The sequence below is a fragment of the Malurus melanocephalus genome, unplaced genomic scaffold (genome assembly GCF_030028575.1).
Source record: "Malurus melanocephalus ecotype Western Australia unplaced genomic scaffold, MMel_1.1 scaffold_298, whole genome shotgun sequence".
NCBI lineage: Eukaryota > Metazoa > Chordata > Aves > Passeriformes > Maluridae > Malurus > Malurus melanocephalus.
This window is the reverse complement of record NW_026623530.1, coordinates 84,932-110,331: the sequence shown is the minus strand read 5'-3', so window position 1 is coordinate 110,331 and position 25,400 is coordinate 84,932. Positions and strand designations below refer to the sequence as shown.

Genomic DNA, 25,400 nt, shown 5'->3' with positions numbered 1-25,400 from the left:
GGACACCGGGGGACTGGGGACACCCAGGGGCGTACCGAAGGGAGGGGCAGGAGCACAGTGTTATTGAAGGCACCGGCACTATGAGGGTACCGGGGAGCCGGGCACTGGGGAAAGGGGGCCGCGGTGGGGCAGAGCTGGGGCCAGGGATTGAAAAGGTGGGGGGCGCAACCAGGTTTCACCACCAAAACTGGGAACTTCCCCATGGCTCAGAGATCAGAACGGTGCCACACCACAGCTGGGAACACGGGGCATGTGGGGAAAGGGACCTTTGTGATGGGCTCTGGGCCAGCAGAACTCCATTTGACAACCATTTTCCCACCTCAAGGTCCCTGGGATTTCCTCCCCTTTTCCCCTATATTTTTCCCAGTCCCATCCTGTACGCCCCAGGGTGTCAGTGGCGCCCAGAGCCCTGGAGCTATGTCAGGTGCTGGGACACATTGAGTGATCCCATCCCCCTGGGTCCCAGTGGCAGGGAGCCCTGTTTGCCTGGCACAGTGGTTTGGGGGGTTGGGGGCAGTGCCAGGCTATCAGATTGGTCTTTTGGGAGTGATGTCTGCTTCATCTCCCCACARCAAGCAGGATCAGACAATCAGACACCTCCAGGTCCGTCAACCATCCTATTGCCCCCCAACCCTCAGCCCCACAGCACTCCAACACCAAGTAGGGCAGGAACGTTTATTCATGAGCCACATGCCTGGGGAGGACACAGCTTGGGGACATCCCATGGGGGGGCACAGGGCAGCTTGGTGAGGCCCCTGACCAGATACACTGCCTGCTCCTGCCTGCAGCCCCTCCTGCTTAGAGCAGGCCCACGAGGGTGAGAGGCAGCAGGGCCAGCAGGATGGAGAGCGGAGATTTTGGGGGAGCACCACCATGGGCGTAATATTGAGCGACAGCAATATTGGGGTTCCCCTGTGCGGGATCGAACCACATCTGGATGCAGCGACCGCTGCCACGGTGGTGGGATGTGTAGCGGTAGGAGCCGGACCAGAYCTGCTCGCAGAGTGCAGCCGCCGTGGGGAACACAAACTTGAACTTCTGGCACATGGCACCCCTGGGACACTGGTTGGTGCCTGGCAGGGGCAGGGGGTGAAGTGGGTGAAAGGCTTTGGAAAAGGGAGAGCGTTGTTCCTCTGCACATAACGTGCAGATGGGCCCCACTGGCATTGCTGGGAAAGAGGGCATTGACCTCAAGGTGGCACAGGATCCACCACCACATCACCCCTCAGTTCATGAGTACCCTCACGCCCCCTGACCAGCTCACATGCACAGGGGATTCCCACCTGGCTGCCACCCCCTCCCCATGTGAACCCTCACACCTCCTGGGCTCACTCACAGCCATCACAACTCCTCTGCAGCAAGGTGGAGGGTGACTGGAGACCCACAGGAGGGTTGAGCCATAATGGAGGGAGCCCACAACCCCCACTCACCTGTGGTCCAGTTCCAGCCCTTGTGCCAGTTGACTTTGCAGGTGACAGCATCCTGGCAATCGTCCCACCACTGCTCGCAGTCCTCCCGGCACAGTGGCACATCCCGGATCCGCTCCTTCCGCCAGCTGGTATCTGCCTGCAGGGCCCCCAGTTTCCCCCAGTTTCCCCCAGTTCACCCCAGGGATCCTGGTGGGTGGGTGAGGGGAGGTTTGCACCTACCTGGTCTATCCATGGCCCCAGGTTGGGGGAACACTCGTAGAGACAYGTGTCCTGGATGAAATGGCGCTTGCACTTCTCTGGCATGGCCCCACAATGGTCCCAGTTGAAGTTGTACAGGTAGGACTGGTCCTGGTGGGCTTCCAAACTGGTGTTGGCGGTGCAGCAGGCATTGTCCTTCCAGAGGACACACTGCACCAGGACAACCAGGGCTCAGCTGGGACCCATCAGGACCCACCAGGGCTCAGCTGGGACCTGCTATGGGTCCAGGGAAAGCACCAGTGCCCACAGGTGGGTGACACTGGGTGATGGAATTCATTTTGGGGCACAGAACTCCCCAGCCTCCATCCTGGTGACCCTCCAGCGAGTGACACCAGTGGGTGCTGGCGCAGTGGATGAGGACTGTACCTGCCCGTAGAGCTGCCCCTCAGGGCCGGGCTCTGTTTTATGGTGCTTGGCATCCATGCAGAYGTTGAGCCGCAAGTCCCGCGTCACCAGCGCTGCTGTGGTGGCAGCTGGACAGGCCACCAGCATCAGCAGCACCAACACCGTTGCCATCACCCTGCCAGGGAAACAGCAGGTCAGGACGGCAGCACTGAGGGACACAGTGACAGCAGGGACAAAGTCCCCCACYGTGCACGTGGGAGCGCGGCAACACATGGTCACTGCCCAGGACCACCAGCAGTGGCGTCAGGGATCTTACCTGGGGGGTGCCAGCAGTCGGGGCTCTGACCTGGTGGGCAGCTGGGCTCCAGGTGCCGTGGGACAAGCGCGGCTCATCTCAAAGGTCGTGGTCCAGCACAACCCTTGGCCACTGATCACGGGACGTGCGAATGCGGCGGATTGGGCAGCACTGAGGGCCTGGAGGAAACAGTGCATCCCGCCCTGGCACCCTGCTGTGTCCTGGATTGACACTCCTGCTCATCCTGGCCTCCCCCAGCCCCGCATGCAGCCGGGATTCATCCTCCTGGCGCCGGGCTGGGGCCAGTACCTGCCAAAATCCACCCGTGGCTGTTTTTCCTTCCCTCCTGTGGGAGGTGGCCTGATTCCCTGACACCAGCATAAGGGGCAGGACCTGGCCCCCCTACACCACAGGGTCCTTGGGGGGAGCACCCCAGAAGGTAAGAGATGTTTSTAGTAGGGACAGTAGCTCGTGGGGTCACAGATGGCCACAGGGTAGAGGCAAGTACCCCTCACTGGAATAGCAGATACTGCAGGRAATCACAGATGCCCCATGAAGGGGGAGCAGATACCCTGGGGGAGAGCTGTCACCCGGGACAGAAACYCTTCAGTGTCAGACATGCCTCGGAGGGGGAAGATACTCTGGGAGGGGCAGATACCTCCAAGATCACACATGGTGGGGGAACCAGATACACCCCTGGGGTCACACATGCCCTGTGGAGGGGGGAAGATCCTCCTTAGCAGGGTCACAGATACCCCCTCACAGGTGACAGATACCTTCACCCAGGGATGACAGCTGCCCCCAAAGGAGCAGACACCCCATGGGGATCACAGATACCTGGAGTRTACAGAGCCACTAGTACTCGTGGAGTGGCATACCCACCATTAGTCACAGATATCCCAAGGGGGCCACAGATATTCCGTGGGGATCAMAAATACCCCCTTCAGTGGGGTCACAGGTCCCCCTCACATATCCCCGCAGGGTCACAGGTACCTCCAGGGGTAGCCAGGTATCCCGGGGGGGTCACAGATATCCCCCATGGGGGTCACAGATATCCCCCATGGGGGTCACAGCTGCCCCACACCGGACGCGCGGAGGGCCCGGCCCTCCACCTGTCAATCAAACATCGCCCCGCCCCATACGCTGCCCTAGGCCACGCCCATCTATTCTTCCCTTATGTGCGTGGCCCCCCCTTAGACACGCCCCCTCCCGTCCGCGCATGCTCCGTGCGCTGTAACTGATTCCGGGTTGCGCTGCGCTTCCGGCTCGGCGGCCGGCGCCGGTCCGGGGCTGCTGCTGGCGCTCACGTCATGTCCACGCTGTTCCCCTCACTCCTGCCCCGTCTCACCGAGTCCCTCTGGTTCAACCTCGACCGGCCCTGCGTTGACGAGACCGAGCTGCAGCAGCAGGAGCAGCAGCACCAGGCCTGGGTGGGCAGCGGGGCGTGGGGAGATGTGGGGCCGCGGRGCCGGGTGTCAGCTGGCTGGGAGCGGGTTCGGGGTTGGAGAGGCGGCCCCTCTTCACTCAGCGGGCACGGCCGCGGTGCTCGCTGCAGCCCCGAGGCAGTGTCCGGGCTGGGGTTTCGCAGCCGTCTCGGGGCACGGAGCTCCTCCGGTGCATCGCTCCCGCCGCGTGTTGAGCGACTGTGCCCGTTTYTCAGCGTCCTGTGCCGGTGTTGCCGGCTCGGACACCCCTAGTCTCGTTGTCCCTAATTCTTGTGTCACACTGGCTCGGGGCGGGCTGTCCCGGAGGTTCCCGTTTACTGTGTGGGGGTTGATTAACTGCTGCTGAAYCCAGGGAACTCCTGCATCAGCTCACAATTAATTAATTAACTGATCTCCCGAGGGGGCGAGGAGCGATTTCTGATCCTGGTAACTGACAAGTGTTTGCGCTGTGAGCGTGGTTTGGTGCTTCGGTGCCCCTGAGTRTGGGTGGAAGAACATCTATTTGATTAAAGTTTAAAAAAAAATCTCAGTGATTAAATTTTTATAATTAAATAAAATAGATTCAATCAATTAAAACCCCAGCACTCAGAAGAGGTTCCAAGTCCCTCTGGGTGGGAGGTGCTGACGTATTTTAATTGAGCTTTAATTATSTGCTGTGGTTGTGTTCATCTCGGTTATCAGATGCCTCAAATTTGGGGTTTTTTTGATAAAGAAATACATGAGCTTTGTGTTTGAGCTCCTCACACCACGCATGAGGACACCTTGAACCCTCTCAGCCCCAGCATGTCACTGCCTTGTGCCAGGGTGTTCAGGCAGGTGCCTGCAGCTGCTCTTCCCTGCCTGGCTGGGGGTGCCAGGGAGACAGGACTCTGTGGGCAGCTGCCAGCTAGAAATAGGGGTAGTCAGGAAGCGACACAAGCTGTCAGCTGAGACGGAATGACCTGTTTGCCCGGGTATCATGGAGCTGTCTCAGGATGCTCATCCACCTCTCTCCTTTCCCCAGCTCCAGAGTATCGCTGAGAAGGACAACAACTTGGTGCCCATAGGAAAGCCAGCATCTGAGGTGGGTGTGTGGGCAGGGAAGTGGGGGTTTGACACAGGACTTGCGGGGCAGATGGGGTGCTGGAACTGTTTATCCACAGCACTATGATGAGGAGGAGGAGGARGATGATGAAGATGATGAAGACAGTGAAGAGGACTCGGAAGATGATGAGGACATGCAGGATATGGACGAGATGAATGATTATAATGAGTCTCCTGATGATGGAGAGATCAACGAGGTAAATAGAGTGAAACCCTAAACTGGGGGATGTGCAGTGTGTGGGACCCTGAGCRTGAGCTCTGGGGGCTGTCTTCTCTCCTTCGCTCTCTCTGCTCTGGGGTTATCGCTCTGGGGTTATTGCTCTGGGGTGGATCTCAAACCTTTTTCTTTCCCAGGTGGACATGGAGGGGACAGAGCAGGATCAGGACCAGTGGATGATCTGATTCTGCCATGGCCACACCAAACTGGAGGCTGTGGGAGAGCCTTTGCCCCCCACGCAAAGGAGGACAGTTCAGCGAAGCTTTTCCTGCCATGGGYGCTGTGTGGGGCAGGGGACTCAGAGTGAAGCCCCACCAGGGRAGCCAGAGGGGAGACTGCCACCTGGCACATTGGAGCTGACACATCTTTTCTAATAAACTCAGTTTTCAAGAAAACAACCCAAAATCTGGTGTCTGAAGCCACCAGGGCAGGGCATGCCACCCAGGCAAGTGCAGGGCTGCTCCCCACCATCCACTGGGGTGCCTGGCAGATGTCCCTGTGCAGTGCAGGCAGGAGCACTATAGAGAATGAGCCCCTTTGCTACCCACCACACCCCACCACAGACRACAGCAGCCACTGCGTTTCCTCCAGAGCCCATGTTGAGGCCGAGACAGGGGGCTGGGGACCTGGCACTCCTGCGGTAACCGTGGCCACCATGAGGCAGGAGCTCACCGCCGCTCAGCGTGTACCGGTGTAGCGGAGCTCAGCGATACCATCAGGAATGGCGTGGAAGTACTCCAGGCTGGCGCGGTGCACCTTGCAGTGGTATTTGCCACAGGTCTTGGCATACTGCAGGAAGTGAGGTGCTCCAGGGAAGAGGACATTATCGGCCAGGATGGTGGCCCCTTCAGCCAGCAGCTGGTGGCTCTCCAGCAGCTGTAGGTCCCGCAGGTAGCAGCGTTTCCAGTGATCCATGAAGACGAAGTTGGCCTTCATCAGGCCGTGCTTCTCCCGTAGGTGAGGTATCACCTCCTCYGAGGGGCCCACGATCAGCTCCACCTGTACTGTAGTTACCACAACACTGTAGCAGCCTCAGACCCTGGGKCAGGGTATCAGAGTGCCCACCCACCAACCCTGCTTCACAGGGTGATGATGGGTCCACATGGGACAGGACCTTTCTCTTCCCCTGTATACTGCCCAGCAGGTGCCACAGTCCCTGCCACAGCAGTGAAGGGCCCCCACCCATCTCCTCCCCGGTTTCAGGTGCCGAGCTGGGCTTTCTCCCAGTGCTYACCGTCTGCTCACTGAAGCCAGCCAGGCGGATGACCTTCTCAGCCACGGCAGCGTGTCGGGGGTCCCCCTCGATGGTGTAGAGGCGGGCACCTGGGGGCAGCCCCTGTGCCAGCAGTACAGTGCCATAGCCACAGTATGTGCCCAGCTCCAGCACCCACAGTGGTGCCCGCTCCAACAGCACCCGCTCCACGATCCGTCCTGACATGGCATATGCCTCTCAGCACCCACAAGCCTGTGCCACCCCAGCCCTGGGCAGGGCAAAGGTGCCAAGCAGTTCCCCAGTGCCCAGAAGGAKTGAGGAGAGCCATGCCAAAAATGCCACAGCCAGGTTGATGATGCCATGGCCATGCCAACAGTGCCAGGGCCATGCTGGTAGATCCACAACATGCCAGTAGTGCTACAGTCACACAGTGTCACAGCTGTGTCAATGATGCCACAGCCACACCAATGGTGCTACGACTGCTGGCAGTGCAATGGCCAYGTCAATGGTGCCACAATCATGCCAATGTTACTATTGCTATGTCAACAATGCCACAACCGTGCCAATGGTGCTGTGACCCACACTGTCACAGCAGTGTCAGTGGTACTATGGCCATGCCAACTCTGTTACGGCTGTATCGCTGGTGTCATGACCATGGCAGTTGTGTCATGGTTGTGCCCGTGGTGGCCATGCTGGCAGTGCTATGGCCATGTCAGTGGTGCCATGGCCACACTAATGGTGCCATGGCCATGCTCAGTGGGGTACGGGCAAGCAAGGATGGTACTCACCTTTGTCAGGCCCCACACAACTGAGGTGCTCACAGTGGTAGCACCACTGATCGAAGGTCTGGAGGATGTGGTGGGGGTCCCCAGGGATGGCATGGGTCAGCAGGTACTGGAAGGCACGCTGCTCCCGTGAGATGCCGGTGAGCCGGTCCCGCAGCCAGGCCACCAGCACCGCCCGGTACAGCAGCACCAGGTAGTGCCGGTACCGGATCAGCAGGGTGACAATGAACGGGAGGAAGGCCAAGGCAATCGCCGGAGACACCATCACARGGGAGTGAGGCTGTGATTTTAGCACAGTTACTGAGTTGACTTTGCTRGTTTCCTACTTATCTTGGAAGTACTGCCAAATGTGAAATTCTGCACTCTCTGTGTCCACTATCAGTAGCATAACCTTGGGCCCAGGCTTTGAAAATCTCCCCTATGCAGAGATCATTGAAGTATGTGAGCCCTAAACCATAACAAGGCAAATGGATCCCCTCACAGGGGATACTGTGGTGGGATGTCYTCCCAGGGTGCCAGCCTCACAGCTCCCACTCATGCCATGAGTTGGCTGTGCTGCACACCTCCTGGAAGTACCTCTCCCTGAGCTTTGGTGCTGCTGGGCCTGCAGGGCTGGGGTACCCCAGGATGCTGTGGGGGTCCCTGTGCCAGGGTTGGGGAATGCTGGGGACCCGTCTGCTGATATTGGGGTCTGCAGGACTTCTGTGTCAGGGAGTTGGACTGMTCTCAGGGGCATTGTACAGCACAAGCCCTTCCACCTGCCCTGGCCCAGCTTTGCTGCTCCCACCCCCCATATGCTGCACGTCACACCCTGCTCCCCACACCCTGAGCTGTTGGGGTCCCCAGCCACAGCAAGAGGATAGGGCAATGGGGGTGGCACCTACCTGTCCCCACACTCCAGGCAGGCAGAAGCAGGCAGTCCTGCGTGGAACCCTGCTGCCACTCAATTATTGATGGTGTCACCTCAGCTGCAGCTGCTACCAGAGCTCCAGTTACCAGCTCAGTGGGACTGGCAACAGGGACGGGCCAGCCTGGGGCTGGGAGGTGGTCCTGGGCTGCAGGAGGGAGCCTGGGGCTGGGGTGCTAATACTGGAGCTGAGGTATTGATACTGGGGCCTTGGGTGCCTATACTGGGGCTGGGGTCCTCATGCTGGGGTGTTGGTACTAGGAGCTGCAGTCCTGTCCCTGTGCACTGAGGGCACAGGGGAATATATTCCAGGATACTGGAAACACTGGGCAACAGGAGCACAGTGAGTCAGGAGCACTGGGCATCAGGAGCACTGAGAGCCAGAATCAGTGGACTCGGGACACTGTGGGCCRGCCCTGAGACCATGGGGGCACYGGGAGCACTGGGGGTGTGGATGGTTGGATCTGTTGTGGTTTAGGAATGRCACTCCCCTGTTCAGTGCCCCCACTGAGASCTTCCATGCCCACTCCCTTGCGCCCCTGCTTTCCCCCTAGCACAGCAGGATGATTGGAGAATCATCCATCCAGCAGATGATTGGAGGCAGAAAAGGTAAAGATCTCAGGTTGAGATAAAAACAATTCACTGGATGTAAGAAAACAAACAGTAACAGCAACAATACTAATGGCAGAGGGTACAAAAGAAACAATTCACATGGAAGACCCCTGTCCTGATGACAGACAATACCAGATGGCTCCCTCTGCCAATTTWCTTGACAATGAGGTGATGTACAACACTTACCATGCTCTGTACAAACTTGTGCCATGAGGATTGTGTACCCTGGACATCAGGGCCTACAGGGGACTGCTCATCACTTGAATCCKTATAGTGGATTCAAACTCCAGCACAGCAAATTCTCTCCAAGATACTGGGTACCTTGCTCCATGGTGTTCCACTTGTCTCAGTGCACTACTACATCCTTGAGAGAATGCCTTTCCCTCATGCTTGACAGGAGTCGCCTCCAGAGGYTGAGAGTTTCTGTCCTCTTCCCAATGCCCTTGTCAGTGTTCATATCCCAGGACACGCATCCCAGTTGCTTGGCTTCACTACCATCCAGTTCYATATCGTGGGCTGGGATATCCCAGCCCTGGAGCAGCCAGCTCACCACAGGCTCACCTAACTGACAGCTGAAACCTTTTCACAAATCTTACAGCTCACCCGGGTACATGGATCAAGCGATTTTCTCTGGCCCTGCCTCCCACTCCTGTTCTGAGGGCCCTGCTTTGTCATCCCTCACTGAGTGACCTGTTTTTTCTTGGATTCCTTCTTCTCTACCGGGGTGACTGCTCCCAGCATGGGCTGTTCCTCTGGTTCAGCTGCAGTTGGTGTGCCCATGGTGCCTGTTGCTCTCTTTCTTCCTCCTCCCCTGAAGGTACTGTCTACTGACCACCAGTGTCCAATAAAGAGTAGCCAGGGCCCAACACACTGCACGAAGTTGCTCATCTCTGGAGTGGCCACRGCATTCTCCTTGTAAATAGTCTGTCACTTTATCAGGGTCCTGTAGTTGTTCAGGGGTAAACTCCCAAACCACTGGAGCATGGAATTTCTAAAAAAATTGGCCAATTTTCTCCCACATTCCATGCCACTCATGACTATTCCCCCTTGGGACAGGTCTYTGAATGGCCTTCCTGGAAATCTCTGTTCTGGCTTCAAACATGACTCTGAAAATGGTGTGGACTGCACTGAGACGTAGCAGACATAGTGACTAGAACATGGTTTCTTTAACATCCAATGGGAATTCAAAATTCTCAAAAACAGGCCTGAAGAAGGAAAAGGGGGAAGAAAGGGGGRAAAATCATCCTTCCCCTKTTCCCTCACCCACCCCAGACTGGGTACAATTATTAATGGACTCCCAAAGGTAGTGCTGAGGTAAGGGCAGGAGAGCAGCACTGAATACACATCCCAAAATACCCTTATTGCCCTTGATAATAATAAATCATKACATAAACTCATATCCCACAGTACAGCAACAAAGCAATGCTGATCCTTTCTCCCTACTTTCTGAAAGGTCACCCTGGGGAGCACATACAGGAATATACCCAGGGTTTGGTACCATAACCACATTAACGGATCAAGCAGCATTGTGACCACAGGCACTGGACCCAATACAGCAAATGCTGAGATCAGGTTTGTTTCCAGCCTGCTCTGGACAGACCTGTTGTTATCTCAACCCTTAGTGCCCTACACTGGGCGACAAATAAGGACAGGCATGGGTTAACCCCAGCCAGCAACCAAGCACCTGGACATCAGGGACACATCAGGGAGCATGGGGGCATTGGGAACACTGGAAGTTCTCAGAACACTGGGGCACTGGGGCTACTGGAAGCACTGGGAAAACTGAGAACATGGGGATACTGAAAACAGTGGAGACACTGGGAAGACTAGGAACATGGGAACACTGTGGAAACACTCATGGGGAAACTGAGAACATCGAGACACTGTTGATAGGGAAAAGATGTGTGCTAATGTTTTTACAAACAATTTGATTGGTGAAGGTATGGGTGTTAAYGTCTTTGAAATGGATACTAATGTCTCCACCAACTTCAAGCCTAGTTTTTTTTTTACAGAACCCAGGCAATTTGACTCTTGAAACAGACAAATGGGTCTGCACAAGACTAAGTTTCTGAACTTTTGGGGGAAAATGACAGGTTCAAGGGATAATATCTAGTAGGCAGTTTGGGAAGGCTGTACCTTTCTAGTACCTCAGCTTATGGGGAAAGGAAGAGGACAACTGCAGGTGTGAGTTTAGGACAAAAGAAGGCTATGTCCTCCAAAACCTCGAGAGAGAAAACCCCGYAGGCATGTGCCCCAGTACACTCTCTCYCTTTATTCAAATAAAGTTGCAGGGCTTCTCTGTCTCCATTATGGACACTGGCTTTTTGTAAAGTGATTTTTCCCACACTGGGAACACTGGGATTACCGTGCACAGGGAACTAGGGCACTAGGTACATGGGAACAGAGGGAGCCCGGAGCTCTGAGAGCACGGGGTCTGAGCACGTGAACGCGCCCGGAGCGCGCGGCCAGCAGCGGCGGGGGCGCGCTGGGAGCACACACGTGACCGCGCGCAGGGCCGCATGACGCAGCCACGTGTGAGCACCGCCCCGTCCCACGTGACCCCGCGGCGCTGCCCCCGGCGGCGGGCGCGGCCTGCTCTGTGTGTGTGTGTGCGTGTGTGTGTGTGTGTCTGTGTGTTTCCCCCGCCGCTCACGTGACCGGGGTGACTCGGCGCTCACGTGACCGCGCGGCGGGGCCGTGCCGGAGCCGGGGCCGCGCTCGCCATGGGCTGCTGCTACAGCAGCGAGGCCGAGGCCTCCGACCAGGTGGGCCTGGCGCTGGGGGGACGCGAGGCCCGCGGCGGGGGCGGTGCCGGGAGGGACGCTTGGCCCCGCTCCCGGCTCCCTCGGGCTGCCCGGTCGGGGGTGGGGCAGGCGGCGCGCGTCCCTTCCGGGGCCCGGCCCTTCCCCGCTCCCGGGGCGGCCTCCGAGCGCCGCTCCCGCCTGTCGCCGCTCTCGTGTCACTCGTTCCTCGCGTGTCTTGCGTCGCCTCGTGTGTCCCTCTGGTGCCGCGTAGGGGCTGGAGGCGGGGGCTCGGGGGTCGTGCCGGACCCTTCCCKTGTCCTGCTGCAGGTGTCAGTCCGAGACCTCACACGGCACCGGCGAGAGCAGCGCCAGCTTTTCCTTTTTGGGACAGCGTGACTGCCACGCAGCTCAGGGGCCGGGGCAGAATTTGGGCTGTCACCTGTCCCGCGAAACTTAATCCGCGGGTGCTGTGAGAGCTCGTCTGTGACAGCTCGTCCCAGGGGAGCCCAGCCGGCACCCGCGTGTGTGACTGCACTCGYAACTCGCCATGGGTCACAGGCTGAGCGTCCTCTCAGGCCAAGACAGATGTGGGTGGGTTTGAGCGTGTCCAGAGAAGGGAATGGAGCTGGAGAAAGGGCTGGAGCCCGAGGAGTGGCTGAGGGAGTTGAGGGGGCTCAGCCTGCAGAAAAGGAGGCTCAGGGATGACCTTCTCACTCTTCACAATTCCCTGACAGGAGGGTGGAACCGGGTGAGGGTCTGGCTCTGCTCCCRCGGAACAAGCAATAGGACATGAAGAAAAGGCCTCAGGTTGTGCCATGGAAGGTTTAGGTTAGGTATTTGGCAAAATTTTCCCTGAAAGTGTTGTACWGCCATGGCACAGGCTGCCTAGAACAGTGTTGGAGTGCCCATCCCTGGAAGGATGTAAAATCCATGTAGACTTGGCAGTGGAGGACATGGTTTGGTGGCGGGCTCAGCAGTGCTGAGAGAATGGTTGGGGTCAGAGGGCTTTCCCAATTTTACTGATTTTGTGATCCTGTTCTCTTGCGTGTTTGTGCCCMTGATCTCCTTATTGGCCTCTTCTCACAGTCCCTGCAGCACCGTTCAGACAAGCCAGAGGATTAAGGGTTGAGCTGCAGCTCTGCACTTCTGGAGTGAGTGGGGAACATGCCCTGTGACTCTGAGACCCCCCCACCCCCCACACTGTCTCTGGGCTGTGGCAGGTGGCATTCACCTGGCTCACATGAGACCCCTGTTGTGCCACGGTGCAGTGTCTGTGGTACTCAGTCAGGGGTGGGGCCATGGTAGGCACTCATTAGCTGTAGGGTTTTGTGCAGGTCGATGCTGGCAGCAGACTCCTGCCTGCAGGATTGGCTACTCCGTATGTGCTGCCTCATTTCAGCCACACTTGCTGTGCCTCTGTGGATGGGAGCGTTCTGCTGGAGAAAAGCAAAATAATTGGGGAAAGGTAGCAGAGCTGAGRCTGTGCTGAGTTGCACTGGGGTGCACAGGGAGCCCTCCTGGCAGGTGGCGGGTGAGACTTGCCTCATCCCTCGGGGTTAATGGTGCTGGTGGCGGGAAGCCAGGGCTGATTTTCCTCTTGCCTTTCACTTAGGAAGAAGAGACAAAGCGGCTGCTGGAACCGGCAGCCAGCCCACCCAACAAGGTGCTGAATGGAGCRGAGCAGAGCTACCACAACCTCCCATCAGCACGCACAGATGAGCAGGCCATGCTGTCCTCCATCCTCGCCAAAACGGCCATGTAAGCCTCAGCCCATGCCCTCGGGGCAGGCAGCACACTTTTGGGACCAGCAGTGACCCTGGATGTGGCAYGCAGCTGGGGAGCTGCCTGGCTCTGGGCCCTGGTGATCAGCCATATGTACTGAGGGAAAGGGGGAGAGCTGTGACAGAGCTCTCCGTGTCTCTGCCCTCAGACAGCCCCCTACCTAAGCTTTGAGCCCCATGGGGACATAGAGACAAGACCCCAGATGTGAGGTGACCAATCACTCGGCTGCTGGGCTGGAAATAGGGGCAGGGTTTGGACAAGCGAGTCCATGGGGATGTGGAGAGGGTGGCTGGGGGGCACCAGTGCCATATCCCTTTCTGAGGAGCCTTTTCCTCAAATGCAGGGGAGGGGGCTGTGTCCATCCTGGCTGGGAGGGCTTTGGGATGCTTGTAGGCCCCTCCACTCCCCTGGCATTGGCAAGCTACTGGCCACTGGTGTGTCCAACACACAGTGCCACGGCAGCCCTGAGTGCTGCTTTGCTGTAGCACACAATGGGGCTGAGGCAAGGCCCTGGGCAAGCACCTGGCTCCTCTGTGAGCCCAGGGCCCAGTAGTGGCGCTCTCAGAACATCTACCAAGTGCATCTCCCAGTCCTTGCTTTTTTCCCCCAGTGGCTGCATGCCAAGGTCTTCAGACCCCAGACCAGTCCCCAGCTTCYTGCAGCCTCTGCCTGCCTCTGCCCCAGGGTGGCTGTGGGCAAACAGTCCCTGGCATTTCCCTCCTGGTGAACAGCTACTCCAGTCTGGCACACTTATGTCCAACTGGCAGCATTCATTGGGCGCGTTTGGCCTTGAGATGTTTGTTTTGGGGTGCTGGCGGGTGCTGGATTTTGTCTGCCGTGGTTGGAGGATGCTCTGAGATGGGGAGGAAACTCAACAGGGATCAATAAGCCTCCAGTGGAAGCCACTGTCTTGTATCTCTGCAGCAACATCATTGACGTGTCAGCAGCAGATTCACAGGGCATGGAGCAGCACGAGTACATGGACAGAGCCAGGCAGTACAGGTGCGCTTCTTCCTTGGGGTCCCTGCAGTCCCTTTAYGGCCTTGTGTGTTCCTGGGCAGGTCCCAGGGGGTTTGGCTTGGGRGAGTGAACTCCACACATAGCAGGGCTGCCCCATCTCTGAGAGCAGGGTACAGCCTGCTCAGGGAAGGCCCATGGCAGTGCAGACAGCAGAGCCCAGGACAAAAGGTTCCTGTGTTCACCCAAGGGGCTGGTTGTGACTGCTTCTGATTGAAAGGTGCCTGTGTTGGAGAGCTGGAAGCTCCCTCATCCTCCTCATGCAGGGCATGAAGAGGGCTGGATGCTGGGAGTGCAGCCAGCACTGCTCTCCATTTCTCCCCTAGGGATCCTGGGTACCTGGGGGTGCAGGACCCATCTTCTGGGTGTCCCCATATCTTGGCATGGCACTCATGTTCGCTGCTCTCCCCTCACAGCACACGCCTGGCCATGCTCAGCAGCAACCTGACGCACTGGAAGAAGCTCCCGCTGCTGCCCTCTCTGACTAACCAACCACACCAAGTGCTCGCCAGTGACCCTGTCCCCTTCGCAGACCTACAGCAGGTGAGCATGGCTGGGGTGAGCTCTGGGCTGCTGTGATGTTCCCCAGAGAAACACCCTTATCTTGGAGGAGCAGTGGTGCCTTCCTGGCTTGCCTAGAGCCCTGKCAGGACTTGTTAGAGCTGAGGGCAAAGCATGGGTCAGGTTTTAGGCCTTGTTAGAGCTGGGGGCAAAGCCCAGGAMGGGCTCAGGGCTGAAGGCTAACCTTCTGCAACAGTTTCTATGGGATAACTGGGAGTTACAGGAGCCGCCAGTGACACAGCCATGTCCTCGTACCCGCAGGTGTCCCGGATAGCTGCCTACGCCTTCAGTGCGCTCTCACAGATCCGTGTCGACGCCAAAGAAGAACTGGTTGTACAGTTTGGCATCCCCTGAGCCTGCCCCACCACCGCTGCTTCACCGCTTTGGGTTGTTTTTGGTTTTTTTCCCATTTTTTTCTCTTTGTATCCCTTCCCTCCCCATGGTGCTGCCACAGAACTTGGACAGATACCCTGTTTCCTACTAAATGCCAAGGCGCCCATCACTAGCACACTGGGCCCACCTGCATTGCTTGAGGCTTTCTCCTCCGTGTGGGTGGCTGGGTGGGTGTGCGTGGGGAGRAGGCCATGTCAGCTGGATGCTGCCTTGCACAGGGATGAGCACAAAGGGAACAGCAGCGCAAGGAGGCCCTGGTGTGGGTCAGCACTGTGTTTCRAGTCACCAGTACAGGTGGGCTGGAGCCAGGCAGATGGGATGGTCTGTGTGGGGCCTGGTGGCTCCAACACCATCCCTTCTCATTTTTACATGTTTAGACCTTTATTTCGGTTGGTTTTTGTTTTTTTTTTTTTTTTTTTTTTAATTATTATTATTATTTGCCACAGTAGATAAAGCCATCTTCATCCAGTGCCTGTCTCCTCTGTTCTCTGTCAGACATAGCATGGAAGTGGTGGGGAAGCCGTGCCATGGTGGGGAGGGGGCACACACATCTGTCTGTCCCTTGTTACCTCTTCCATCATTTCCCTCAGAGCCAAGAGGACAGGGAAACAGGGAATGTATGATGATCCACCCTTAAGGGGAAGGAAGCACCTAAGATTTGTAAATGCCCATTGTTGAAAGGAATGTCAAAAGTCAGAGGGTCTGCAAATAATCAGAAAGTTTTATTAGTTAATTGATTTCCACTTTCTGTGGAAATTGCAGGGTACCTTTTATGGACAGGTTTCCCCATCCTGAAGATGGATTTCTCATTTTCTATGCAAATTCGTTATCATGTGCAGTCTATTCTTTCAAGTCTTTCTGGAAGTGGGTCGGAGGGATTTGGGGGTCTGTGGTGGTCTTAATCCCACCCTATAGTCCATGCCCACTTCCTGCCACTCATTCCCGTGCTTGTGCTGCACTGTTTTGTGCTTATCAGCAGAAACTACAACAAGGATGTTTTTCCAGTGCTGTCCTATCTCACCTTGCCCCCCTTCTCTAGCCACATCTTGTTCTTTCTCATGGCATATTAATATCAACAGTCCTTGTTTATTACCAACAGTCCTTGGTTGGCTCCACAGCCATCCAATGATCAGTGTTTGAGACATACACAATTAATACACATTAGCTCTCTTCTGGGAATAAAAATGCTCAGTGAGACTTGGTTTGGACTGCAGTTTATAGGATCATTAGAGAGTGGGCRTTAGTATGCATTAGCCCCTTATAATCAAGAGCTCAAAGGGTCTCACTTTGGATTGCTGTCTACAAGGTTGCAAGACAGTGGGCTTTAGTCATAGTAATTTTTCATYCTGGCCACRATTTGARTTGGTTGAAGGTTCAACAGCAAAAATACTATTTTGCTTGGGTTGTTGTTCAGGCAAGAAGAATAAGTTTCCAAGACTGTTCATTAGAAACTGTTATCATTAAACATCTGTTTGTTCCTTGGAACAGATGATGTTTGATAAGCTCAAGAGGGGCTTAGCCAAGGTGCTGTTAAGGCAAAGGCCTAAGGAGCATTTCTCAGGTCTTGGGGCTGGGGTGGTGGTGGGGGGAATGWGCTATCACAATCCAGTTCATGACAAAAGTCAACTGTGGGCCTCTACAGGATGAAATAGGGCTGTGAGCATGGAGGCAAGCCAAGGAGCCCCCAAGTGAAATGAGGCCTCACTAGAAGGTCAGGGCAGGTTTGGGGGCTGGTGAAGACCCCTGCCCAGCTGGCACTGCAAGGCAGAGTGGAGTGTCTACATGTGACACACCCCCAGAGTCCCCCACATGTCCCCTGTCTCACTGTGGGCTTCATGTACTTCTAGCCCTGCATGTGACCCCACACAAYCCCTTCCACAAGCACCACAGGACCACTTATGTGTCCTTACCTTTGAGTGGCAGCCTGAGACGTACACACCCACGTACCCCTGTGCTCCTGTGTGTGTCACTGACCTTCAGAGAGACTCCCGCCTGTGGCCCCACGGAGATCCTGTCTGTGTCCCCCTTGGCCCCAGGCAGCCCTATAAGCCCCTCACAGCAGGGTCTCTTGCATGCATCTCTCCAGAGCCCACGGCCCCGCGTGTGTCGCGGTGCCCGGCAGAGCGCTCCCCCTAGAGCCCCACGTGTGTGGAGGACCCCGCGATTCGCGGTGTGCCCGCCCGTGTGACGCCCCCCGGCCCGGCGGCGCCCAATGGGCAGCGGCGGGGGCAGGCGCTGCCGTTCGAATAAGAGCGGCCGCGGCCGCGACTCTGGCGGYTTCGGTTCCGTACGCGACCACCAGTACGACTGAGGCCCCGGCGGCTCCGCAGACGCCGAAGACAGACACGAGCCCTGGCCACGGTCACGGTACGGGGAAAGCTGGGGTCAAAGGGAGGGGGGCGGTTCCCGCGGCAGGGCCCGGGCCCGCAGAGCGAGGCCGTGCCACAGGGCGGCAAGGCGCGAAACGCTCGGGCCGGCGGGGCGCGCCTGTGGCACAGCCTCCATCTCCGGCCARGCCCAGCGGCGTCCTCCTCCATGAGGACGGGGGCGTCCCGGCCGGAGCGCTGGGGCTCGGGCGTGTGGTCCTTCGTTTCCTGASTCTTTGCAAAGTCGGAGCCTTCCCCAGCGGCATTCGGCGGCCGCGTTCCCCGCGGGTTCCTCTGCTGCCCCCAGCGCCCGTTTGAAAGAACCTTCTCCTTGTGCCTTTCCTGTGCCGTGCTCGGGGCGCCCCATCCTGCGGCCCCGAGCCGCCTCAGGCAGCGAAACCCTGCGGAAASAACTTCCGAAGGTCTCCGGAACAGCAGCGAGGCGTGAGCGAGGRACCTTCCTCGCCTGACTCCTGCCAACTCCAGCTGGCGAGCCGTAGGGTCCGGTTCCCATCGAATCTGGCCGCGGGACGTGTGCGTATCGGGGGTAATTCTTCAGGGGTCAGCTGGCATGTGACTCCAGTTGGATTAGAGGAAGACGTAGCATCGGGGGCTGTTCTCTGCCGAGCCCTCGGCTTTCCCTGAGCTGCGCTGGGGCCCAGAGCGGATCTGTTCCGTCCCCACCAGCTCTCCGTTTCCAGGGCCTGGGCAGGGTGAGGGCAGTGAGTGTGTCTGTGGCCGGGCTCGGGCGATTCCCCTCCCCTGTGGCGCGGCGCTGGAGGTTTCTGTGCCGTGCGCCTTTAACGAGCGCGTCCCCGGCGCGGTGACGTGAGGTGGCCCAGGGCCAGGAAGGGGAACCGCCGCCTGCCAGCCCCGCCGAAGAGAAGCTCAACAACTTTTCTTTTGTGCGTGGCCGCTGGCTCCCCGGCCTTCCCCGGCTGCCAGCGCTCATGGCGGATTAACCCCAGCGCGCCAACGACGGCCGTGCGCCCCCGGTAAGGCCCCAACAAAGACTTTCTGCCTCTTCCTTGTTTTGTTTTCCACGGGGCTGGCGCGGAGGAGGGGGAGGGAGGCGGGGGAGGCGAAGCTCAGCTCGCCCAGCTCCGTCGCTCCGCCGCGGCGTGCGGCTCCCGGCCCGCCGCCCTGCGAGCTCCCGAGGTKCGGTCCCCGGGGCCGCGGGTGGCCGCGGCGGGCTCGCCAACATCCGGGCGCTCGGGTCGGTGGCTGCTCTCCCCCTCCGCCCCGCGCCCGCTGCGGGCCCGTGCGCGGGGGCTGCCGTGGAGCGCTCACCTCGCACGGGTGAGCCGCTGGGTGCTTCCTCCAGCCGGATCCCYAGCCTGGGACAGCCCGGGGCCCGCGGGAGCGTCCCCCCGGCAGGCTGGCTCGTCGGGAGCTCCGGAGCGTGGGCTTGCGTAACGCCGTGTTGTGACCGGAGCGGCGCAGGGGGAAAGCGGGGAAGGACAATGCCGCCGGGGCCGCCGCCGCCTCCGGGGCTCGTSCCCTGGTCTCCACCGTTCCCCTGCAGCTGCTCTCCTCGGGGATGCGGCTGGAAGGCGCTCACGGCCGCTGGCGGGCTCCCCAGCCGCTTCCCGCCTGCCATCACAAATGGCACGTCCTCACGGAGGGTCATGGCGTTGTCTCAGATACTCGGGGTGGCCAGTGTCACCAGTGACGAGCCAGGGCAGGAGCGGGCAGTCCTGTCCGTCCAGATCTCATACCAGGCACTAAAGTGTCTGGAGACTGGTTTCTGTGAAACCCAGCACGGCACTGACGGAACACGGTTTTTGTCTGATGGCCTGCATCCAGGGCTGCATGTGTGCTTTGCCCTGGATCTTTGGGTGGATTTTTGGGGAGAGCTGCTGGCTGTGCCACCAGGTGGAGGGGCAGTAGGTGCTGAGGGACAAGGAGCTGGGTTTCAGTCAAATTGGAGGGAGAACCTGTCCTGCTGAGGATTCCATGCTTTCCAGCTGGTCTGATGGCAGTGGGAGTTCCATAGTCCCCAAAGCCACCATGACTGGTTGGCTGGGCTGTGCTATGCTGAGCAGCTGGAGRTCCTGACCAGGCTCCTGGCCTGTCATGGTAGGGGTGTCCAGGTGCAATACAAGGTGAGGAGTCCCCTCCTTACCCCCTCGAAGACTACCAGGGTGGCACTGAGGACAGGCAGCACGGAGGCAAAGGTCACTGTGAAGGGAACCTGGCAGTGCTCCCGGATCCTGGGGACGTCAGGGCAGCCCGTCCCTGCTCCCACCCAATGCAGTGGTGCCCGGCAAGCTCCGTGTGCCCCCAGCAGGTGGTTCTTCCACCAGCAGCAGTGGGAACGGGAGCTGGCAGCGCTTCAATGGCTTGGCTACTGCCTTGCCGGGCAAGAAATGTTAGTGACATTTGGAGGTGAGAGGGAGGGGGAGGAGGCACTACAGGAGGATGAGGAGCCCAAGTAACAGTTTTCCATTGACCTCTTATCAGGATCCTAACCTGTGGGAGTGGACCTGACTACTGCTCAGCACTGCTGCCCACTCTGCCTGTGGGGAAGCAGGAGGGTACTGGCTGCTCCTACACAGCTGGCCAGGTGCAGCATATCCATGGGCATATCCTCCCTTGGTGTGGTGGGCACAAATGCCTGGTGCTGGGTGCAAGTCATATAGTTACCAAATTGCTATATTTTACCTTCTTCCCCCCACCCCGCTTTTTTTGGCATTTTTAGGTCTGGGCGGTGACCTGGCAGGCTGGCCACGATGTCTCTTCACGGCACAAGAGCTGCTGCCCTGCTTGCTTGGGTAAGCCCCCTGCCCCCTGCTGGAGCTCCTTGTGTAGGTGGGACTTGCTGCTGTCAGCGCAGGCGGCTGCAGGGCATGATGCTGGGGCTGGTCACAGGGAAGGATTGTGGCTGGGGCAGGTCCTGGGGCAGCCAGTCCCTACTGTTCCCAGGCAGGTGGGTGTTTGCAGAAGCCTTGCTCACCCTTCCTGTTGAGTAACCAGAAATGCCGGAATGGTTTGGTCTGGTCATGGAAACTGCCTGGGAGATGGAGCTGAGCCTGAAGTAGGCAGAGCTGGACCATAAGGGGTTGTTGGATCTGTCTCGCAAAGCACTGCTGTGTCCAAGCAAAGATTCATAGAATGATTTCAGTTGGAAGGGACTTGTAAACTCATTCTGCTGGAACCCCCTGCCACGGGCAGGAACACCTTCCACTATACCTGGTTGCTCCAAACCCCGTCCAAGCTGGCCTTGAACGCTTCCAGGGATGGGGCAGCCACAGCTTCCCTGCACCAGGGCCTCTTCACCCTCACAAGGAATAATTTCTTCCCAATATCCCATTTAACCTGTTCTCTGTCAGTGGCAAGCCATTCCTCTGTAACCTATTACTCCAGACTCTTGTCCAAAATCTCTCTCCAGCTGTCTTGGAGCCCCTTCAGGCCCTGGCAGGGGCTCTGAGGTCTCCCTGGAGCCTTCTCTTCTCTAAGCTGAGCACCTCCAGCTCTCCCAGCCTGTCTGCAGAGCAGAGRGGCTCCAGCAGTGTGTTAAATGGGACCTGTGCCATGCTCCCAGATGGGAGATTTTGTTCTCTGTTCCCTGGGCAGGGGTGGTTTGAGGGGTGGATTGGCTCTCACACCCAGACCTGTCCCCAGCAAGGACTGGCAGTGGTGGATGGCACAGCACAGCATTGTCTTGGCTTCTGCCTTCTGACTGTCCCACCCATTTCTAGGTGAACAGCACAAAGGTTTGCCCTGATCCCCTCAATGATCTGTCCCAGCTCCAGGAYTGTAGTGTCTTCATCAGGATTATCCACAAAATGTGAGTATGGGGAGCTCTGTGCACATTCCAAACCACTCAGCTGGGTCTGGGCTGCCTCTTGGAGCCATGGCCTCAGCCCGCAGAAGCTTAGGGGCTCTCTTCTTGGGCAGGTGGGAGTGGGGGTCTTGGGATATTTATTGCTCCTCCGGCATTTGAGATGCTGGGATCTCCATTTCCTCTGTGCCACTGCAGAACCAGGGTCAACCTGCAGAGCCCTGGGCAGAGCGGTTGGGTCCCACAGAGCTGCCCAGGGAGTGTTTTGGTCAGAGTCCTGTCATTTGAGACTTCTTATCACACCTGGCTCTAGCCTCTGGGTTCTCTCCTGGCACTGAAGAAAAGACCTGAGTGCTGCTGCCAGTGGYGCAGGSGTTCCTGCAGCTGACAAGAGATTATTCATTTCCATTGATGCTGCTCTGGTGAGGGAACAGACCAGCAAGTTTTCCTGAGTGGCAGCCTTGGGATCCTGAGGAAGCCTTGTATCTGGAAAGCAGTGTAAAGAATCACAGTTTGTGCCTCATGAAGTGTTTCTGTTGCCTGGGGATGTCAGCTGCTGCTGAGTATAGTGTGGGCAGGATTTGTTTGCTCTGTTCTGGGACCTGAGGTGGCTGGGCAGGGGTGGGAGGTGTGCCTCCCTCAGGAATTGTGTTTGTTGCCTGGGAGCAAGGGGCAGCTAAAACCTACAGGTCATAATGGGCATCAGAGGTGGGACTAAGCCTGCTGGTTAAGGAGCTGGCAAAGCAAATTGACAGAGTATGAGGCTACCATGCATTGCTTTCAAACCCTTCCGGTGGAAGCTCACTGGGAACCTGTCTGCTATAATTACCTCCTGCGCAGGGTAACGAGAGCCTGCTCGGAGCGGGGATCTGCCTGCAGTGGGTGGGGAGGAAGGAGCTGCCTGCACCACAGATATATTTAGTCAGACCTGGTTAATCCCCTGGGTCTGTGCTCCAGCTCGGATTAGCGGGGATCCCGGTGGCGTGCGCTCTCTAAAGAGGCCTGGCCATTGCTTGATAAAGTGGGGTGGTAGCGGGGCAGCCACCACAGCAGCTGGCTGAGCTGAGGGGCTCCTGGTGACATCAAGGGAAGTCTGTAAGAAGGAGCAAATCTTCGTGGCAGCTCCTGCCCTGGGCCAGGTTCCTGGTTGGGACACCTTGGGAGTAAGTGACTGTATTGAAGCAGTGCTGGTCAAGCATGATTGTTGTGGGTTTTGGGCATGCTGTTTGTGAGCTGCAGTTGGATTCAATGACCCTTGTGGGTCCCTTCCAGCTTAGGTTATTCCATGAATTGGCGGCTGCTCTGGAAGAGTGCAGTCACAACTAAATCCAAGAGGAAGCTTCAGCCTCCCTAAAATCCAGCTAGAAAAGCCTGAGGCTCTATGCATGGATCCTGTCCCCTGTGGTGCCTCCCAGCTGGCAGGGCCACCACAAGCTCCCTGTGCTGTGCCGGATGCTGGGGCTGGCAGGCAGAGGAGGAAGCAGTGCTGCGGGGGATGTTGTCTGCCCAGCTCCAGCTGCTCTCCCAGCAGGGAGATTCCACGGGATTCCGCTCCCGTGCATGGTGTGGCTGGCCCTGGCTCTGCTGGCCCTGGCTCTGCTGGCCCTGGCTCTGCTGGCCCTGGGCTGGGGCACAAGGTTGAGCTGCACCCCAGAGCCAGCTCCTGGCTCAGTGAACCCTGTTGCACAAAACTCAGTGTTGGTGTAATCCCTCCTGAAAGAGTTAACACAAACCCTGCACTCTTGCAGCCACGGGAGCAARGAGGGGGAGTCTGTGCTGGAGCAGCCGCTGCCGGAGAGGATCTCCTTCATCCGTGGTTTCCTGCAGAGTAAGACCCTTTGCTAGTGCTGGGGAAAGTGACAGCCCATGCTTGGTGCCCCTGACCTGAGGGGGTCTCATCTGCTGTTTGCAGCCTCCCTCTCCATAAACTGACACCCCCACCCCCGCATCAGCAGGTTTGCGAGATGCCAGGAGCTTTCCTGCCCCAATCTGTGGAAGGGAAAGCTTCCTGATGGAAATCCTTGCCAGAGCTTGGRTTCAGAGCAAAGGAGATCCTGGTTGTGTAGGGCAGGGTGCCAGTGGCTGCTCTGGTCATGCTGCCTTTGAGCAGTTTTCCTAGTTAGGTACCTGGACTCAAGCTGTTCTCAACCAGTGGAAAACCTTTACTCAGAAATCCTGGGAGGGCAAATGGGTAGTATCTCACGCTCTTGCTCAGCCTTTCTTAGAGGGAAGATACCATAGCCCACCTCATATCCCACCCTCCAGAGATGGGACTGTTTCTGGTGCTGTTGGAGGGGAGATGATGGGCAGGGCTGGGATTTAGTATGGAGTTCTAGGGAGAGGAATAAAAGCTGGTCAGAATTAATGGCCGAGGCTGACCACTGGGATCTCAGCTCTGGAGCCCATCCTACCCAATGTCCCTTCTCCTTGAGGATGCATTACAGTGTCCTCCTGACCATGAGTGTCACTTAGGGGAGGCAGTGTGCCCAGTGGCTCCTGTATGACTGGGAATCCTGCTTCATGTTGCAGAGCACTGTAGGCACAAGTTGGCTGCAGAGAACCTGGTTTCTGCACAGAAACTCCTGGATGGGGAGGAGCTTGCACTGGCCAAGGTAACTGCATGGCGTGTTTTAGTCCCAGCTGGCACCAGTGTGCTTATGACAGGCTGGGGTCAGTGATGCTTTTCCTGCCTTACTCAGGTGGCTGTGCTGCTCCTGTATCACACTGCTATGAGCTGCAAGAGCCCTAGGGACTGGAATGAATTTGASTACAAGACCCAGGTAATCCTTTTGGGGTTTCTCCTCTGGATCTGGGGTGCAGGGGGAAGCATCRGAGCCTTTTGGGGGAGGTGCTCCAAGACTTGCCCTCCTGTTCTGGGTCCCATTGAAAGACAATGTGGAGTGTGCACTGTGGTGCTCACTGGTGGTTTTAGGCTATCAAAAGCTTGTGGCAGCAAGTGTGGGCACAGGCAAGCAGGGAGCTGCCTACTGCCCCATGCCTGCTGTGGTTACTGCCTGTGACCTGCAGCAGAGCCACTAACTCTGCAGCTCCTCCAATGCAGGTTGAACTGGCATCGATCCTCAAATTTGTGCTGGATAACGAGGAATGCTTGAATGAGAATCTGGAGCCATTTCTGCAGAGAAAAGGTGAGTGCTGAGCCTGGCTTTTCCTCCTGTTTATGCTGCTGTAGCTGCCCAGTCATAAAGGCAGGTGCATCACCCAGATGCCCTCAGCTACAAAACAGCGCCCTGTCCAAAAGTGGGGCTGCCTTAGACCTGCTGGACTCTTTTCAGTCAGYAATACCTCAGCCTTCCCCTGGAGGAGTGGAGCAGGTGGAATGCTAACAGTCTCATGGGAGCAGAGTGCTGGGGCAGCACTATGGAGCAGGAGGGATGGGGATGTAGGGCAGGCTTATGGCTTGCCTGACTGTTCCATCCCTACTGGAATTCATGGTTCCCATGCTCCTGAGATTTCAGCTGCTCAGCCCCTCAGATATTAAAGATCACAGCCTTCTTCCTTTTTAYTACCAGCAGAGCCGTCCTCGTCCAGTATGTCCAGCAGCAGCTTTGAGGAGCATTCCACACTGTTCCCTGCCCTGCCCAGGCGAGAGGTGCRTTTCCTGGAGCTGCAGAGGATCGCCTCTTTTCCCGGCACCAAGTACGTCCTCCACCTCCTGGCTGTCAGGGGGAGCAAAGAAAGGTGGGGAGGGGATAGGGTGGTTTTTGGACCCGCAGGGCTGCACACTGAATCCTGAGAATGCACTGTTCTGCTCTAGTGCACATTACTTGGGCATGATGTGGGATGGATGGTGGGGGTGAGCTTGGGCTCTGGCTCCTTTTAGAATCACRGCATCAGTCAGGTTGGAAAAGCCCTCTGAGACCATGAAGTCCCAGTACTGTTCCCCCAGTACTGCCAAGGTCACTACTAAACCATGTCTCAAGTGTCACATCTACATGGTTTTTAAATCTCTCCGAGTATGGGAACTCCACCACTGCCCTGGGTAGCCTATGTCCTGGCTGGACAATCCTTTCAGGAAAGGAATTTTCCCAATATTCAACCTAATCCTCCCTTGGCACAACCTCGGACCATTTCCTCTTGTCCTGTCCCTTGTTACCTGGGAAAAGAGACCAACAGTCACCTGGCCTATCCTCCTTTCAGGGAGT

At 57.5% G+C, this 25,400-nt stretch overlaps 5 protein-coding genes across 10 annotated transcripts in view; 3 read left to right on the top strand and 2 right to left on the bottom strand.

Annotated features, from left to right (window-relative positions):
- Positions 1-770: 770 nt before the first annotated feature.
- Positions 771-3,379, bottom strand: LOC130579881 (folate receptor gamma-like). 3 transcript variants are annotated; one of them, XM_057377013.1, is made up of 6 exons: positions 3,322-3,379; positions 2,350-2,507; positions 2,055-2,208; positions 1,650-1,838; positions 1,431-1,566; positions 771-1,073 (listed from the first exon to the last, which is right to left on the bottom strand). In XM_057377013.1, the coding sequence occupies exons 2-6, from the start codon at positions 2,424-2,426 to the stop codon at positions 799-801; spliced, it is 831 nt and encodes a 276-aa protein (XP_057232996.1). In that variant the 5' UTR covers positions 2,427-2,507; positions 3,322-3,379; the 3' UTR covers positions 771-798. The 3 variants fall into 3 exon arrangements, with proteins under 3 accessions (XP_057232996.1, XP_057232995.1, XP_057232994.1); XM_057377012.1 differs by having other exon boundaries at positions 3,211-3,356; XM_057377011.1 differs by having other exon boundaries at positions 2,350-3,356.
- A 159-nt stretch (positions 3,380-3,538) lies between these two features.
- ANAPC15 (anaphase promoting complex subunit 15) lies at positions 3,539-5,473 on the top strand. The gene is made up of 4 exons (XM_057377010.1): positions 3,539-3,758; positions 4,777-4,836; positions 4,916-5,053; positions 5,211-5,473. The coding sequence occupies exons 1-4, from the start codon at positions 3,639-3,641 to the stop codon at positions 5,256-5,258; spliced, it is 366 nt and encodes a 121-aa protein (XP_057232993.1). The 5' UTR covers positions 3,539-3,638; the 3' UTR covers positions 5,259-5,473.
- A 278-nt stretch (positions 5,474-5,751) lies between these two features.
- Positions 5,752-7,356, bottom strand: TOMT (transmembrane O-methyltransferase). Its single transcript, XM_057377027.1, has 3 exons — positions 7,075-7,356; positions 6,250-6,504; positions 5,752-6,077 (listed from the first exon to the last, which is right to left on the bottom strand). The coding sequence occupies exons 1-3, from the start codon at positions 7,334-7,336 to the stop codon at positions 5,752-5,754; spliced, it is 843 nt and encodes a 280-aa protein (XP_057233010.1). The 5' UTR covers positions 7,337-7,356.
- A 3,850-nt stretch (positions 7,357-11,206) lies between these two features.
- On the top strand, positions 11,207-15,219 carry LAMTOR1 (late endosomal/lysosomal adaptor, MAPK and MTOR activator 1). Its single transcript, XM_057377019.1, has 5 exons — positions 11,207-11,355; positions 12,947-13,092; positions 14,041-14,118; positions 14,550-14,676; positions 14,956-15,219. The coding sequence occupies exons 1-5, from the start codon at positions 11,314-11,316 to the stop codon at positions 15,046-15,048; spliced, it is 486 nt and encodes a 161-aa protein (XP_057233002.1). The 5' UTR covers positions 11,207-11,313; the 3' UTR covers positions 15,049-15,219.
- A 2,165-nt stretch (positions 15,220-17,384) lies between these two features.
- NUMA1 (nuclear mitotic apparatus protein 1) overlaps positions 17,385-25,400 on the top strand; it is a 20,423-nt gene continuing 12,407 nt past the window's right edge. The window contains exons 1-8 of one of the 4 annotated variants that reach the window (XM_057377016.1): positions 17,385-17,454; positions 20,155-20,227; positions 21,155-21,243; positions 22,986-23,065; positions 23,767-23,849; positions 23,937-24,017; positions 24,299-24,383; positions 24,768-24,894. In XM_057377016.1, the coding sequence (XP_057232999.1) occupies positions 20,186-20,227; positions 21,155-21,243; positions 22,986-23,065; positions 23,767-23,849; positions 23,937-24,017; positions 24,299-24,383; positions 24,768-24,894 (587 nt within the window). In that variant the 5' untranslated portion in view covers positions 17,385-17,454; positions 20,155-20,185. The other 3 variants (XM_057377017.1, XM_057377018.1, XM_057377015.1) reach the window with 3 other exon arrangements.